This window comes from Aythya marila, assembly GCF_965140915.1.
Source record: "Aythya marila genome assembly, chromosome: 3".
NCBI lineage: Eukaryota > Metazoa > Chordata > Aves > Anseriformes > Anatidae > Aythya > Aythya marila.
In genome coordinates this window covers 92630374-92649286 of record NC_139044.1, presented here as the reverse complement: position 1 = coordinate 92649286, position 18913 = coordinate 92630374, and the positions used below count along the sequence as shown (strand labels likewise).

Below are 18913 nucleotides of genomic sequence, written 5' to 3'. Positions count from 1 at the left end.
TTCTGTTATGTCTCCTGATTGGTCAGTCAGTCATAGAATTCCTTAATATCTCTTTTTTGCTGTGAGATATGGTACCTTTGAAATTAAACTGATGGTGCTAGTAGAGACACAAAGGTCAGTGGAGATGACTACAGATGTGGTAACAGCTGAACATGGCTCTGCTTTCTGCATCAGGGTTCTCAGCTGATTCACCAGCAACTGATCTACTTCTGCAAAATTATTTTCTTGGTCTTGGCTGAGGAGTTTGGCCATGCTTTGCATGCAGTACAGTCTGATCCTCTATCAGACTGTAATGAAACAGGCAGTTCTTTTATATCCTCTCACAAAAGATTTCATCCTCTTCGCCTGGTGATCTAGTGTTCTCAGCCCATGAATCCTGGACAATGGTGGTGCCTCAACAGACTTAGTACCTGATAAGAAAATCAAAAGTGTGTTATATTTTGAAAACTGACAGGGTTCTCTCACATCATGTGTGTTACAGCTGAGATGGAAATTGATACTTCTATCATTTTGGAGTTTTGTTATATGAGCTTGCTTGTTGGCTTGTAAAAATCATATTTATGTCTTTAAATAAACTTTTCAGTAAGAATGGAAAGGAAGGACTACTGCCACGTTATGTTCCAACACAATTTGAAGGAAGAACACATTGAGGATATCAGTGTGGTTGAACTGCTAAAAAGCATCAATAAGTGGGCAAGCAGCACAACTTTACAGGCCTGCAGAGGAATGTCTTTTAACTTAGCAGAGAAATTTGGGCAGCATCTGGTATAACAACTGATAAGCATCAAAATCTAGCCATCTTACTGGTAAGGTCCAGTCTAGACAAAAATCTGTGCAGTAATTTTGTTTCATACCTAAATACTGTTGGACAATGAGAATATACATCAAGATTTTAACTATCAAGTACAATGGAAGGGGCAAACTTATATGGATATTAACTATTTGCTGAAACGAAATGCAACTGTTTGAGAACATCAGCTTGATTATTACCCTCACCTGCTATCTGTTCCTCACCATTGAGGCACGTGAATTTGCAAAACAAGGATGGTCATCATATATATCCCAGAAGGGATTTCACTTCTGATTACAGAAGTAGTCAGACTAAAAGTTCAGGAACCAAACATAGCTGGCAGAAAAGGGTTTGAACATTCTCTGCCTGATTTCCAAATGTCTAGGGAGTAGCATATGAACTTAACAGGTTGAACATCCCTTGGTATGTCTGGGCAGGTGGAGGTCCATTTTCACACTGAATGGAAGGGAAAGGAAAATGATGTTCCATCAAGAAACTCAAAGTGTAGTACAGAATTGCCTGTCGGAAGTGTCAAATCTGATGTCTTCCTCTGCCCACTGGAATCGTCTTTTCCTTGTTCTCTTTGGTCTCAGACAATACTTTCATTCCATTTACCTTAAAATCTCTATTTTCACATCAATGAAAACACATTCCTAAAACCAGCAAGGTTTCTAAATATCCTTGCTAAACCTGTAATCTTTTATGGAATCCTGTAAATAATGATTATAAACACTTTTGGGAAAGATAGCCAGTTGTTCATTTAAATCTTTGTCCTGAGGGTCCATCCTGTTTGCTGAGTAGCCATTATGAGATAGGAAGATGAGGAAGAAAAAAGATGGCTTTAAAAATACAGCTTCCGCTAGTTAAAGCAAGACATTCCTCATGCAGTATGGACTATGGCAATAATTTTATTCCTCAAAACCCATAATTCTCTTCTCCCCAGACATAATAAGATACAAATGGCACTTACCATAGTGATGATCAGACTGTCCTTCTTCAAGTTGCTTTTGTATCCATTTCAGTGAGATGTCTCTTAGCTCATTCAGCCTTGAAGATTATTGTAGGGTTCATTCTAGTCTGATCCCAATGTTCTGTCATGGTTTCTTCTACAAGTGTCCCTATCCCCCTGTTATTAGTCTAAAATCAGACTGCTGTCATGGAGGACAGAACTCTGTCTGGAAGGGTGGCAGTGGTAGAGGTCATTAGAGAAGGACCTATACAAAATGTATTGCTGGGCCTGAAACTCTGTCCTTGACCTTCAGCACAAGCCTTCAGATAACTGCACACAGAAAAACAGTGTTTCTCTCCACTTATTATCTGGGTGATCTAGGTGCTGGTCATTTTTTCTGCTCCTTCTAAGTCATAATCCTGTGTAATAGCACAGTGGTGTATGCTAACAGCGTGCTCATTTACTCTGCTATTGGCAGCGACTTATTTATAAAATCTCTAAATCATACCTCTTGGGCAATGAAGGACTAAGGGCCTTCAGAAAAAAATATATATATGGGCAGGAAGCCTCTGGTGAGGAAGTGGGAAATAGATATAAGGTCTGGAAGTCAAATGTATTGTTAACAGAGGTAGTGGTGGCAGGCTACCTAAATGGTATTTTCACTCTGTGCATTGGGTGCATAGGGGAACAAGGCACAACTTACCACATGCTCTGCTCTAAAGCACACTGAATTCAGCTTCTGTTTAGTTTTCCCCCTCTCCTCCCAAGACATTCTACAGTTTGAAGTGACAATGAGAGTAAGGTTTTGTCAATAAGCATGGTGAGACAGATAGTAAGACCAGAGACTGGACCTACTCTAAGAATTTCCATATTGATTCTTTAATGAGCTGTAAAAAGCAAGTGGAAACTCTGCCCTTAACATGAGAAGAAAGCTTGGAGCTCTGCATTAAGCCACAGACTTCAATTATCTCTTGTCTCATGCTTCAGAATTTCACTCAATCCCTGCAGAGGGCAGTGATGATTTTTTTTTCCTCTCTGAGCACAGATTGTTTACAATATTTTTCCCCCCTTTAAATCACACAGTGGATGAGATGAATAAGTACTCTGAAGTGTTACAAATTATCTTCTTTATTAGTTGTGTGCTTGATTGGTTACAGGAGCAATACCTGAGTTATACTAAAAACAAGATCTTGATTATGAGAAAACTTTTTGGTATATACACCTAACGAAATAATGTGGTCAAACTGTTCTGTTCTGTTGTGCTATTTCAGCTCAGTAAGGAGGTATTTCCATGAAGATAAATAGCCAATAAGGTACAGAGACCCAAACTGCATCTGTAATGGTCCATTTGTTCTTTACATCTTTGAAATCTGAGTAGCATGTTATTCCGCAAGTGCTCTCACTGAAGTCAAAAGATTACTTGTGGCATTCAGTACCACTCAACACAGATGAGTACGACTGTGTATCCTGATATCTATTACAAAAGGAAATGTTTTAGTTACAGATTGAAAATAGAATAGGTATCTAGGAGGTACCACACATTGCAGAGAACTTATCTCACTGCTTAATAGCTGTTTAATTTACAAAAATATTTGACTCTATAAGTTTTCTGTCTTGAGTAAGATTATCACTATATGTTCTAGCTTTATCATAAACTAATAAACTTGATATATTAGTCATTTATTTGCTTGAGACATCAACTTGCAAAAAAAAAAAAGCAGGTTGATTCAGTTGATAAAAAAAAAAAGCAACGTCATCGCAGAGACACTTCTAACTAACATTTTTTGAACTAGAGACAATGTTACCTGTGGTAGTTCACTATTGTATCAAAAGATGGGCTGAATTCTTCTGAAAAAATTGGAGAATCTCTGGCAACAAAAATATCTACCTACACAATAACATGATGGATGAAGCAAGTAATGTATAATTACTTGAAAGTGTGTTGTTAAGGTATATTTGAAGGGGTTCACATTTACGTGTGACAAATCCTTTAAAATATTTGTCACTGGTTATAAAATTACTTAGATTATTCTTCTATAGACTCAAATGCCACTCACTACAGCAGTTTTATGGCTCAACATTATTCTAACAGGCATTGCCATCAGCAAAGCATTCAACAAAAAACATGGTTAAACAAAAAAACAAGTTTAATGTCCCCTGGTTTTTAGAGCACAGAACTCTGTACATAACCATCATTTTCTCATCCAGTGAGAAGCACTCTAACTCAATTAAAATCTGTCTCTTTTCTTGTTAGAGCTTCGTTTGTCTTTCCACAATTTGACAAACACTCTTAGGAACCAATCAGCACATTTTCTAAGTAATTGGTTGAAGCACTCTTTTGTCCTTCAGCTTAACTGTGGAAAAGATATCATTCCATATTTAATAAACATAGACCAACTGTTGAGGTAATATATGAGTGCATGTGGTGTGTGTGTACATCAAAAAGGAACATTTTTGTTGTCTCTTTTTAGTGACAGAAATTATAGGAGTAGCTGTGAATATAATCCTCCCATTACACAGTAAGGACATGAAATAAGATTTCCAAACTTGGTTACCTATACCAATTCTGAGAGTTGCTCAGAAAGCAACTGACTGAAGCTAATAGTTTCAGCCTTATTTCAAGCACACCATTCCATTACATAATTTACCTTGATACCCACCAGTGACAGTTATTTACTTATTATTTTATTTTTTACTTATTATTTATCTTTTTTTTTTTGTTAATTTATCATTTTGCCCAAAACATTGTAAAAGCCTTAAATATAATATAGCCTTGATTACTTTATGTTATTAAAGCAAAAAAATAAATAAATAAACTGCACCAAGAAGTTCAGAATTACACTGGATAGGAAATGCTATAATCTCTTTTTTTTAAACAATGACAACAATAAGAACAAAGACCAGCAACTACACTTTAGCTGCAGCATTTTTAAAAGTCTAGTTGTCTGCATTTTTACTTCATCTGAATAATTCTGTATATTAACTCTAACCACCATTATTTCTTTTTAATGGCTATTTAAAGTACTGTGAGATTTTGTAGAATTTAATGTAGAAAACCAAAACAGCATATTTACATAAAAATTCAAGAGAAAAGGAATGTTTTTCTTGGAAAATTTAATGAAAAAGTACAAATGCTTACCTTTGTGTTTGGGTGGCATAACTGTTATCATATGCCTCATAGCTTGGATCATCATATTCACCCCCATATCCATCATCATATCCCTAAGAGAAAAATAAAACACCAAAGCTTAAAAGAGTGATAAATCAAAGAATATTATCAAGCCATAAAAGTAATCTGCATCAGCATATACATGCTGTGTTTGCCCAATATTGTAGGCAACTTGCAGCCTCCTAACAAAAATGGGGAATTGTGAAGAAAAACCTGTATGTTGCAAGTGCAAATAAATCAGTTACTCATTTAAGAATGGAATTTATTCACTGATAAACTGTAGTGCATTGTACAGGCCACAGTGCTTCAGCACGATCTATTTAGCCTACTGATAAATGATAATGAAAGCAATCTTTTTGCAGCAATTTGTTATATAAATGGTTCCATAAATACCTATAGGCAAAATAAACAAATGGCAGGAAAAAAATAATATACTGACTGTACAGCATTATAACAAAAAGAAAAATAGAGATAATATTGGCAATGATTTCTGATATGCTGGAGTCTTCTATGTTCATTCAAAGACAGGACAGCAAAGTAGTCATGAAATGTTGTATGGAAACACATTTTGTTCTTATTGTTATTATTTTAATTTTTCTATGAATTTTGGGAGCTGATATATTTGTTAAATAGAGACCAAATATTTTGTAGTTACAAGAAAATTTACCTGTTATGCAAAGTGCTAAAGGAATTAGGGGGCTTAAAAATCTGTGACTAAATATGAATTATAGCAGAAGGCAATTGAGTTTTTTCTGCAAATAACCCAAATGCAGTTAGTCTGGGTAGAAGGGACAGAACATGGCTGCTCCAAAATGACAGGATTCCAGTAAACAACCAATCTGGTAAACTGTCATAGTCATGTAAAGTACGATGTTAGTTTGATATTTCATTATTTCTGCTAATTAAACTCTGTAACTGTATTGAACTACACTGGTACACACGATTTTCAGAAAACATTCCAAGGAGGATGCATTCAGTAACATTTCAAGCATATTAAATTTACCTATCCTTCTGGTCTCTGACTGATCAGGGAGCATGAGTAAAGACTTCAGGTGAGAGAAATTGCCCCTGGGGTGCCACATGGCCTAAATGAAGAACAGGATACAGACCTCAGATGGTAACTCCATTTCTGAGGCACCCACATCAGCTTGCAGTATAGCAAAAAATTTTCTGGGCAGGAGAGTGAGTCACATTTTGAGATTGGGGAATAACCTCTGCAGAATCTGAAGCCCACACAAACCCCCTTCTATTTCACACTGAAATGCACCATTTTTTTCCCCTCATTAATATAAACTCATAGCAAAAAAAAAAAAAAAAAAAAGAAACAATGAACCACCTGAGACAGATGTTAGTCACATTGATTAGCATGCTACTGGGTAGAATCCAGACACTGTGAAGAGGGTGATGCAAGTTCCTATATAAAGTAGAATAATAGCTAGAGGAAAAGACATTTCAGCATGCTTACTCACTATATGAAAGAACAGAAAAGGCAAGAATTACAAATTAGCTCTTTCAGTGTCTCGATGCCTGAGGTGGATCAACATTCAGCACCAGTAGGGCAGAGAACTCTTGTTAATACTTGACACTTTGCGTTACAGATTTTAACAATTTCCCTAAAGGCTTAGAGCAGGTCAATATAGTGCAAATATTTTATGTGGAATGGCTGGAAAACAAGGACAGAGTAAAAAGCATGATGTTTCTTTAATAAAGAATAAATATTTTCCAGAAAATGCTCTATTATTTGTACCATTCTGTAAGAGAATTATCTTCTAATACCACAAGTGAACTATTAACATAAGGTACCTACAAGCATTTTTTTCCAAACAGTTTCATATGCTGTATTGTACCCAGACACACTTGTTCTAAAGAAGCTTTCAGGCAACCAGAACGAGAAATAGCTCTGCTCACATTCCTAAAGCGTCTCAAACTTGCCAAGCATTTTTCTTCTGTTAAATCTTTAGCTCCTCAGCACCTACAACTTTAATGTTTGAAAACATTTCTTTTGCACACATTTTGAGAAATGACACATGCAGCTCCCATCATACTTTGCCTGGGATTTCCCCTGGCCCTGCAGTGATACATCCCAAACAGGAGAGAAAGGAACAAAAACATACTTATGGAGCTGCGCTGGAGTTAAAAATATTTAAAAACACTAATAAATGAGTTTGAGGAACTACAGTATAGTTCAGAAAGGCATTTTTTTTTTTTTTTAAGTGGAAATTCTAAAGAAATTAAAAAAAAAAATACAGCTCAATCCAAGAAAGGACTAACTAGACAACAAGAATGTTTAAGTATTTATCATCCTTTCCTGACAAAGTGAAAATAAGAAAACTATTAGAAGACTCTCAGAATAACATATGAAATTAGCATTGGGAGCACTCACTTCAGGAGCAAATATGCAGTCCTATACTACAGAAAAATTATAGTCAGGAGAAGAGTGTACTAAAAAAGAAAAAAGTACACAATTGGAAAAAGCCTTAGATTCTACTACCTCAGGAGGAGTTAAGTATCAATTTGATTCAACACCCAAGATATCTTTTGTAAAGTCTTATTTATTTAGATTTGCTTAAATCCTCTCCAAGCTTCAGATGCTGAAAGAAACGTTAGAATATATATAAAGAATAACAAGGGCAGGCTAATGCAGTGCTTTCTCTTTAAACATGAGTTACCTACTTAACACCCAAATGTTAAACAATAACAGACTCAAATGCACCAAGTTTAAATTATCTCTTCTCTGAAGAGCCTTATAAAATAGGATTTTCACAGCATGGTCTGAAAAATGGTAGGTTTCATCTGGGAGGCCAAGAAGAAAAATAATTCACATGCTTCTAATGAAAATGCCTCACAGTATTTTAAATTCAGTTGTCCTGGTAATACTCAATAAAATACATTGTAAGGAAATCAAAACTTTTTTTTTTTATTATTATAGAAGAAAACCCAAACTCTTTCTAAAACAGCCTACTTAAATATGTCTAGACTTCAGAAGGAAAAAAAAAATCACCAAAAAAAAAAAAGCAAACACCAAAAAACCACACACACACACAAACCAAACCAAAACAGTAAGTCAAAGTAAATTTAGTTATGCTACTCTGTAACTTGGCAAATATGTGAACATGGGCAAGGTCTGAAAGTCAAGCTTCTCGCTAGCTGCAGCCCAAAAAAGTACCCCTGGACTTAGTACTCTACCTCAAAGATGGTGAATATATAAAAATTCACTTCTAATTGTAACTCTGTATAAAACCAGGAGTTCCCCAGTAAATGAGCCTTCACATAGTTTCCTCTATTTTCTCCAACTGGCTTCTACAAATCTACATGTACAGACATTGTCTCTCTCTTTCGCTGTTGTGACTCAACCACATCCATATTCTATCACATGTCCATATCACCTTACTTTAGATGTCTAAAAGACAGTCATCTACTATCAAGCTAGTGGTAAATTCCTTTTACAAAGAGGAGAAATAAAACATTTCTAGAGGATAATTCATAGCACACACTCTTGACATCTACCTGAGGATGAGTTGATTTGCTCTTTAAATAAGAACTTTCCTTTCAATGACTATAAAGGGAGAGCAATGTGAATGTGCAAGATTTAGATCTAACTAACCTTTAGGCATGTAAGTTAGTTCCTCATTTGAAGAAATTTATTGTATAGAGAAAGCTTATCTTGCAAAAATTAGCACTTCTAAGATTAATTGTGAAGCAACCAGAGATCGAGAATGCAATCCAGAACATTCTGAAAGATGCCCAGGGAAAGGTGGAAATTTCAGAATATCATCTTAAACAGACAGTACAGTGTTCAGATAAGATCTTGTCAGACAGTTTGGTACATATCCAGATCTCAGGCTATGGTAACAGCTATGGGAAATTCTAAATCCCACTCATTCTACTATATGTTAAACACTGGAAAGAATATGTAGGAACATCTGGAAAGCCTTCTCATTCCAGATGGATGACTTATGCCTTTGGCTAGTCATGCTGTCTGTTTGGCTTAATAAATCTTCACATTTTTCTTGCAAAGAACATTTAAGGCAGGGACCAGCAAGCACAGCTGTACCATCCACTGCTTCACTCCCATCACCATATTCTGATGGGCAAGGCTATCTGCAGAGGGGTGGGAGGTATGTTCCTGAAGCATGTAGCTTGGAAATGGTAATTTTAACCAAGGTTTCCATCTTTTTAAGTAGGTCACAGCCATTATACTTGGGCCTGTAGTATTGTCACCTCCTTCTCTACTTGTTCCTTAAAAAAAATATATATATATATAAAAAAATGCAGATAACACTGTCATTTGGTGTTCAGAATAATTCGCGAATGGTGAGTTAACTGAGCCTCACAAGAGAGTTATATGATGAAGAAGGGGGATGACTACCAGTCACACATACCCCTTTGGTGTTCAGTCCCCACATTGTTCTAAGATAGTGACAGCTGAATACATGCAGAGGAACAAACCTCAGGACATTAATTTTACATAATTTAGACAAAGGGCAATTTCTCCCTACTGACTTCAAAGAGGGTTAAAATGTAATTACTTTAGATTTTGATTATTTAGTGTTGAAAACCTGCAATTAGAGAAGATGAATTTCACTGAAGTACCTGGGAGGTTAGTCTTCTGCTGAACAAAGATCCCCAGAAACATAATTTATGCTTAGAAACTGAAATTCTGTCTAAATTCTTCCCTAAGTACTTGTGACTGTTACCATAGCTGGCCTTGATTTCTTCAGCTATACCTCCTGGGTCAGAAAAAAAAAGAAAAAAAGAAAAAAAGAAAAACTAGATATCATCAGTTTGTAGAAGATGAGATATACCCTCAGTGCTAGTGAGATCTCACCAAGCGTTTTGAAGACAAACTCAAAGAAAAGTAAGTAGAGCACCATTATATCCATCAAGATGATAAATAACAGTAATAACAAAAACTATGTTAAAATTAAAAGGGGAATACTAATCAACTGAAAAATCAAAGCTCTATGCTATGGACTTCATGAATGCATTGTAGGAACTAGAGTCTACAATGATAAAACAGCCAAGAGTATATCTGCTTGCCAGAGGCAATGAGCTAATGTCAACATATTGGGCTTCTTATTGAAATCAGTTTTATTCTTCACATATCAGCAATGGGAAATGTCATTATACCTGGATGGTAGAAAATACACAGGTGAACATCTTTTACATAGTCATGGAAATATCATTGATATTTCAGTATAATCACAGTCACAGATACTCTATGAATTCAAAGCAGTGAACTTAAACGAGCTATTCATAAATGAGCTATTCATGTCCTCATATTTCAGGGGTTTAAATAAACCCTATATTGAACAATTATGGCAATAAAAATGAGTCAAACTAAAGAATTTTACTGCCCATAAGTCCTAAAATTGATTCTATGCCAGATAAAAATAGGGCTGTGGTCACAGAAGCAAATAGCTAAGTGGTGCCGAAGCAGCCGCAGTAAAAACAGAATCTCAGGTGCCTCATCAAAATTGCTGTGTACTCTCCAAAACTTTTTGAAAATTATTTTATTATTTTGTAATTCTTCAACTAAATACAAAATAAATAGGTAACATTTAAAATACATTTGGGTATATTAAAATACATCAGAAAGTAATGAAAATATAAAAGAAAATCTAATAGACATAGCGCTTTTCTCGTTCCTTCCTTCCATATTTGTTGTAGCTTACAGAATAATTTGCTCTTGCAGTTATTATACCCATACTGTAATATGACCAGTATAATTGTTTTTTCAAATCCTTCTGTTAGCTGTGCTGTACTCATGGAGTCACCTTAAAAGTCCTAATTCATGTGTCAAAGCTCTGCATAATCTGCTGCCACTTACATCAGATTAGTTTGTTGCGCTTTCTGTCCCCCAACCTTTCTACCATCAACAATAAAACACTTTCCTCTCACATTTCACTGTTTTTTTTCTTCCCCCTCCATAGTGCCTTTTCTTACAAAATAGAATCCTAACCTCAGAATCGATCATTTACCCAGTTTCTATTGTACAAAGTGTCTCACAGAAACATCTCTTTCTTTCAATATCAATATAATGACTTATTTTAATAATAAGCAGCAAGTGGAGGTCAAAAACAGTCCTAAATATCTTCTTTATGTATCTTGGACAAGCTGCATTTTCACATCTATCTGGGAGTGAGATCCCTGAATTGTTTTTATTTTATTTTATTTTATTTTATTTTATTTTATTTTATTTTATTTTATTTTATTTTATTTTATTTTATTTTATTTTATTTTATTTTATTTTATTTTATTTTATTTTATTTTAATTTTAATTTTATTTTATTTTATTTATTTTATTTTATTTTATTTATTTTATTTTATTTTTATTTTAATTTTTATTTTATTGATGACTTGTGATACTTTACATAGTACTTCAGCAATAATATATTACACTAGCAAGATGCATTGGTGACAATATATCACATAAATGACATTTAAATGGAAGATTTATTTTTCCTGTGAATTTAAATAAATAGAATAGAAAGCTATTTTCAGCTGCCAAGGGAGGATAGGCTGTACTACATTCACATTTAGCTTCAATTTCTCGATCATATCTACTATTTCTGTTTGCAAAATTTCAGGCAAAGGAAATAATGAACTTCGGCATCATGATGCTTGCCTACAGGAGTTCTATAATCAATAGATTGAGTTGACATAAAAATCTGTCCATGAAGCAGTAATGTTTCTTGTATTGTAGATACAAGAATAATTACAAGCACCTACTGAGGACAGACAGATCTTCTATTTAACAACTAATTGACAGTTTTAAGCATTTCACAACTGTTTAACATGATAGACACGATGCATTCAAAGTAAACTGTTTCAGTCTTAAATAGGCTTTGTAATAATCCAGCAAATGAAGTTTCCAACCCTTGAAAGATGGGGAATTCCTAGGAATTCCCCTTCTTGTTTTCCAACCCATGACAACTGGACCACAGTATTTTCCACTCTCAGAGCCTGTAAATGTGTGAATAAATGCAAAGAGCAGCAATGGTATGATAGGTGTTTTACAAGACCTTGAATTATATTTAATTTTAAATCAAATTTCACTCTGATGTATTATTGATGCTGGAAGAAGACAGATTAAATATAACTTGGCCAAATGCAAGATAATGTGCTCTAGTAAATACATCCTCAAATTCTATAATCTGTGTCTCTGCCTGTGTCTCTGAATTTAAAGAATTCCCTCAGGAAAAGACTTGTGGGAGTCATCAAGATTAATAGCTAAGAGATCTTTCCAATTTTACTGTGACATTAAAACAAACTAATAAAAAGTAGCCTTATATTTTCTATCTGAAGAAAAGACATAGGTTAATTTGATGTGAAAAATTTTTTGATCTATCTTTATCCTATTTTTAAATATATTCAACCATTAAGGGTTCCCTCAATTAGTAATATCTAACAGTGAAACATCTTCACTCAGGAACAGTTTTGTTCCAGTCAACCAAGAACTACTTGTAGTACTTAATATGTAGAAGTGTTTCATTATATAAAGGAGAAAATCAGAGCAGTGATTTTCATTTTAAAAAGAGAGATTCCAAATTCTAGTGGGAAGAGACAGAAGAAGCAGATTAGAAATTGTTTGAAGTACTTAAAATGAAAGCTGGGCAAATTCAGATTTATTTATTAATCCTGAAGTAAGTCTAGCTGCAAGTCCAAGCATTGTTAATGGCTGCATCTTTACATCCTATTAATTGCAGATATAATATCACATGCTTTTTCATAAATGGCATCATTGAGGTGCTCGAGCGAGTCCAGAGAAAGGCAACGAAGCTGGTGAGGGGCCTGGAGAACAAGTCTTATGAGAAGCATCTGAGGTAGCTGGGTTTGTTCAGCCTGGAGAAAGGCCTCAGGGGTGACCTTATCATTCATTATAAATACATTAAAGGAAGCTGTAGGGAGGTGGGGGTTGGTCCCTATGTGCCTGGTGACAGGACGAGGGGCAACAGGCTAAAGTTGCGCCGGGGTGTTTTAGGTTGGATATTAGGAAGAAATTCTTTACTGAGAGGGTTGTGAGGCATTTGAATGGGCTGCCCAGGGAAGCGGTGGAGTCACCATCCCTGAAGGTCTTTAAAAGACTTTTAGATGTTGATCTTAGCAGTATGGTTTAGTGGAGGACTTGTTAGTGCTAGGTCAGAGGTTGGACTAGGTGATCTTGGAGGTATCTTCCAACCTAGATGATTCTGTGATCTTTCACCCAATCAAATTTCAAATGTCCTAGATTGTTACAAAGATTATTCACCACTAATTTTGCTCCTATTTATATTTCACTGAAGTAACAAAATATTTACCAATAAAACAATTTTAAAGAAAATATTTCCTAAAATAAATGTGGACAATGAGTTTTAAATTGATTTTGTAGTTTTCTTTGTCTTGTCTACATAATTTATGCATGTTGTATAATTTTAATCTTTTAAGCATTTTAACTGTTAATGTGATTTTTTACCCCACATAAGAGGATATAGCAGTATTTAGAAGATATAGCCATGATAATTCTTATTTGATATTGTTTTAAGCCAAGAGGGTAAATATTATTTCCTCAGTTTCATGATAACTCTGATTTAAATTCTGAAGCTGTAATGTAAATAGTGTCTCATCAACTTGTATATTTAAACTGATCAATTTTCTTTTCATTCAAAATAAAACTTTGAAGGGTTGACATAGTGAAACTCACTGTGAAAAATATAGGTAGATTCCAAGAATTTTGAAAAATTATCTACAACCAGGGAAATGAAACATTAAGTTGCTATCAGTTCCAGAAGAGTTAACTCAATTTTTTTCTGCTTATGACAATAATTAAAGTATTATACAGTGCTACATGTAGTGTATGAAGCAGTGTTTATACTGCAGCTTATCATATCTGACTGAAAATGTTCCTGGAAAACATTCTGGGTCCTGTGTATTGCACAGGAATAAATAAGAAGGTGCCCACTCACGGAATGTTTTTAGCTGTCATATTTCATCTTGTAACAGATATTGTCAGTGAACGACTAGGAAATACATTTTACACAAGGATTAGAGGTAATACAGAATTTTCTTCTTGGTTTTAAAAGATACGTAAGAACAGTGAACTTCATTAGTACAATGTTGTAAAGGAATTATTGCAGAAAGGTCACATAATTAAAAGCAAACATGTAGAATGTGATGGGACTTATCATTTGTGAATATAAGAATTAACAAAAAGTAAAGTGTTTAGTTTAATTTTTATTGAGGTACTTAGAGGTAGTCTTTAAACTGTTACTCCCTCAAGTTTGAGCACGCAATTAGAGAAATTAGGGATGAAAAAGAATAGATCATCTATTAGAAGCTCCTGTCAAATATGATTGCTCCTTTCAGCACACTTTCCAGTGCTTTCTCTAATCAAATTCTAAGTATTGCCAGAGGTAGGGATTCCACCATTTCTCTTGGGAGACTGCCTGACAGCCTAATAGATCCTACTGTCAGGACACCTCTGCTAAGTTTATCCCATACTACTAAGTATATCTCACCATACAAATGAGATGTATTCTTCTAGATCAGCATTCTTCCAGGTCTGGGTTCTTCCAGTCTATTTTAAAAATAATTTATGTATAGAGATTTGAAGTCAAATGTAATCCTGACACAGAGATATACATGTACTGATCAGCAGATAACACAGCAACAAGCCAGAATCCCCAAATCTTCAAAACCTTATACAGATCCTGATCTCCACATATCCTTTCCTGTGTGCAGCAGACAGATATGCTGGAAAAGATAAGCAGTCAACGTAGTCTGTACTAGATCAAGAGTGGGAAACACTGCAAGTAGCCACCTATAGACTTCTAACACCAGTGGCTCTCAGGATGTGTGGGATACAGGGATAGATGACCTACCTAAATTAAATCCATACAATCCAATAGAATTTTATTGCATTAAAGTGCACCCAACAAGTAATGGGAAGTCAGTACAGACCTCATAACACACTCTACACACTCAGTTTACTCAGCAAGCCTCTATGATGTATATCAGATTGAAATTGTTGATTTTTTTAAAGCCGATAAAAGCGATGCGGATACAAACCACAGTAAAAAAAAAAAAAAAAAAAAAAAAAAAAAAGAATTAAATGGAGAACAAAAATCTTATTATTTATGGCATATTCTCAGCCTTTTATGCAGCCTGACTGTCATTCAGCAAACAGGGATGCATCAAGATCCTAGATTGTAGAAGAGAAAGAGGGTGGGAGAGTAAAATTGGTTTCCCCTGTTAAATGCTACACTCTTTCCACCATGCAGCTGTAATTGCTTTGATCTTGCTTAGTCTTAACCTGCCAACTATCATTCATGGTTGAAAACTCAGAAAATGGACTGGGTATTCAATACAGCAATCGAGATAAGTGCCTCAAAAGATACAGAATGAGGTAAGATTGACATATTGAAAACACTATGTTTTATCTCTATGCTAATTTTTCTAATGCCCACCAAGGAATAAAAAGGAAAAAAAAAAAAAAAAAAGCATAAGAAAAGGCAAAAAAGGCTAACTGCACTTTTCATTCTGAGACTATTCAACCATAAAAGAATTGAGCTACACAGGGGTGATTCTGACCTTTCCTGACATAGCCTGTCAACAAATGAAGAACAAATACTGATTAAAAATATGGATGGGCTGCAAATATGCCTGTTTAATACTAGTACTGATTTCCACTCACCATACAGAAAACATCTAATAATACCTCTTCTACTAGTAAAACTGTAATGGAAATAAAGTGATAAAAGTTCAACAAATCTTCTCAAACATGAGCTGGATTCCCAAATCTGTACAAACCATCCCAGGCATGACTGCTCCAGTTGGTGTACCGTCTACCAATGCTGTCCATAGTGTAATAGAAAATGAACCTGAAGCATCTCTTTAGCTCTCAATTTAATTCTTACTAATATACCTCTATTTATTTCAGCTATTACTAGTTTAACATATTTGCCAATCAAAAATTAAGAAAATATTGAATACAGGAGCATTTTAATATACACTGATTTGTGTTAATAAATTTCAGCATAATTATACCAACTGCATTTGTCTATTTTGTTATCACTAATGTTTTGGAAAAGGTGCCATTCCCAAATGCGATGAGCTTCTATAAAGTGACAGCTAGGTTTCTAGTAAAATATAACCATTGAACATCTGATAGCTATAAAAGAAATAAAAGATCTGCACTGTAGAAGAATGTTTTTGTAAGAAACAGGTTCTTCTATTGTACACTTGATTAATCTGTTATAGGTATTTATCCATATATATTCCATAAGTATGTACATTCCCACTCCACCAACACATAGGCACCTGTCTTGCACTTGGGCAACTGCAATACTTTTATCCCCTTCACTCAACTACACTGTACGAGTGTAATGAGTGTACGTGATTTTGAGGCTGCTGCTAATGACAATACTGTCTAAAAATGATGGAAAGAATCAATGATGTTCACCATAACTCAAATCTCTGGTAAGATGTAATTTCTACTTCCTCTTTTTAACAACTACGTTAAAATAAATAGTGTTAAATGTGACAGCCAGACTACCTTCTAAAAGAAAATGTGAAGAGATTTCTCTGGCTATAAGTACTCTGGAAGTACAACCTGGATTGCAGTGACCATCTTTTTACTGATGTAAATTACTTGAAATCTTGTGTTCATGGTGTTTTAAATGAATATACTTTGCTGTCATTCCTTAAAATTCCTTGCTACATTCAGAACCCCTTAAGCTTCATACATGGATTTGAAAATAACTGCATGCGATTTTCTTTCTAAAACTTAAACAGTTGAAAAGAATGTGTGACAAGTCAATTTGAATTTATATTTTAGGGAGAAAGACCCAGCTACCCAAACATAAACACAAGCAGAAATTTATGTAATAGATTCCTGCACAAACCATTTCTGTTGTCTCTCTAGGTAACTAGGAAAAAAAACAACAACAAAAAAATTTTATACAAAGAAACTTTTCATCATGACCTACCACAGTTATTATTTTTTCCTATATGCCATAAAAGATTTTTTAGCTTTAGCCTTTGTTGAGGCAACTTTCATTTTTTTTTTTTATACTATTTTTTTTAATAGAGAGATATTTTATGATGTAGAATACAAATTGTAGTATATCTTAATTAAATCTACTTCAGCAAGAGAAAGTGTTACTAATGACATTAAAATAATGACATAGTAGTTTATTAACTACTATGCCATGATAACACTTAGCCCAGCATAAGATCAAATCTGTTTCTCAGATTTTTGTTTTAAAAAGTAGCAAAGTTAAAGGGAGTTTTTAAACTGAATTCTGTGAAATGTATATCAGATCTTATGCAGCAAACTCAACTAGCTATTATGTTAGTTTTGGAAGTACTAAAGGACGAAGCGTTGATAGCTAAATAAGAAATCAAAAGTGACCATAGTAGGCATTTATTCAATTAGTAAATTCAACATAAAAAGAAAACAACACATTTAATTAACTACTACTTTTTTCACTTCAATAATCTGTCTGTTGTGTATGTTTATAATGATCATAAAGGGAATACTTAAAAACATACTGTCTGCAGAGATTTGCTCACCTATGGGGATATAGATTGAAAGAAACCTGACTCTTGTAATCACTGAAACCAAACAGCTTCAAGGCCAGAAATTCCATGTTTTCAAATTTTATTATAAGAAATATCCAAGTCAAACTCATGAAAATATTTGATGCCTCTGAGTCCAAGAGGATTTTCAGGATGCTCAAGCAGATTAGTAAAACAGTATCTAGAAGTTTATTTTCCTAAATAAAGCCCTTTCTACCAAAATATCACTCTTAATGCACATAAAATGACAACTTAACTCTGATGCTGATTTTATACCATGTATCCCTCTAAGTATACAGGAAATTTCCATATTTTATACCAAGTAGCCAACCAAGAGAATAGATTTCCATCATGTGTACTGAATATTGACTTTAATATTTAGCATTAAAATTAAATAGGAACTAAATCATTGGGGCTACTGGTATTTACTTGGTAAAATGTTTGGAAATGGGCAAGTAGAAAGTGCTTGGTAAACTCCTGAGCATCACTCCAAACACCTGGGAAGCCTAGAACCTCAATCAGAATTAAAAAAATGTAATAAGGAGTTTTATAACACTTAATTGCGGACATCATTAACCTAACACTAAACCATCAGTATTCAAACGAACATTAAGAATTGCTTCACTGGTGATTAAAAAACAGCCTTTAGCTTTTAAATTGTAGTCAACCTTGCCAGCTGAATAAAGTTATGTCTCAGTTTTGCATTTTGACCCTGAGGAAGATTGATGAATATATTTGCAGCAAAGGAGTGAAAGTCAGAGCAACCAGACATAACCAAAAACATGCTTTGTAGAATTTTTTTTTTTTGGACTTGTCTTGTCCATTTTGCCAATGGAGGTGTTGTCTGAGGATCTATGAGGTTCTTGAATTTCAAGGTGTGGAGTGCATTAGTTGAATGTAAAGGACAACGCAAAAATGACTTGCTAATGTGGGCAGTTTAATACAAGAAAAAACAATCCATATAAAAAGTTAAAATGAAGTCCATTTGGATAAAACCACAATTTTCTTCTTTCAAAGGTCCCTATGACCAGTGTCTCCTGGGGGTCAAAGGCACAATATAGTGGTGTTGCCTAGTTTAAGATTAACTAATTTTGGTGTCAGTGTGAAAGCTAGGTGCTTTCACAATAGAACTGAACTATAAGATTTACTTTGAGACAAAGGGTGTAGCTACACTAGTGCTTTTCAGCTATACCAGCCTCTAAAACTGAGGCTAACTATCAATATGCTTAAGGACCTGGGGTATCTAAGATTTTTAGGTTTATATTCCTAAAACACTTCTTCTGAGCAGGCTTGTAGCTGTTTTAGTATTGGCAGAATTGAGCGGCTCAACAACTGTTTACTACTAATGCCTAATTAGTATCTGCTAAATAGAAGTTCTTCAGTTATCATCCAGAAAGGGTTTTGAGCCAGTTGGCATGCCCCAAGAATATCTAATACATACATCCAT

At 34.5% G+C, this 18913-nt stretch overlaps 1 protein-coding gene across 1 annotated transcript in view; it reads right to left on the bottom strand.

The window, feature by feature from the left end:
- KHDRBS2 (KH RNA binding domain containing, signal transduction associated 2) overlaps positions 1-18913 on the bottom strand; it is a gene marked incomplete at its 5' end in the record, with an annotated part of 348053 nt that overhangs the window by 29805 nt on the left and 299335 nt on the right. The window contains one exon of the mRNA XM_082757411.1: positions 4879-4961. Within this exon, the coding sequence (XP_082613537.1) occupies positions 4879-4961 (83 nt within the window). The remainder of the gene's footprint in view (positions 1-4878; positions 4962-18913) is intronic.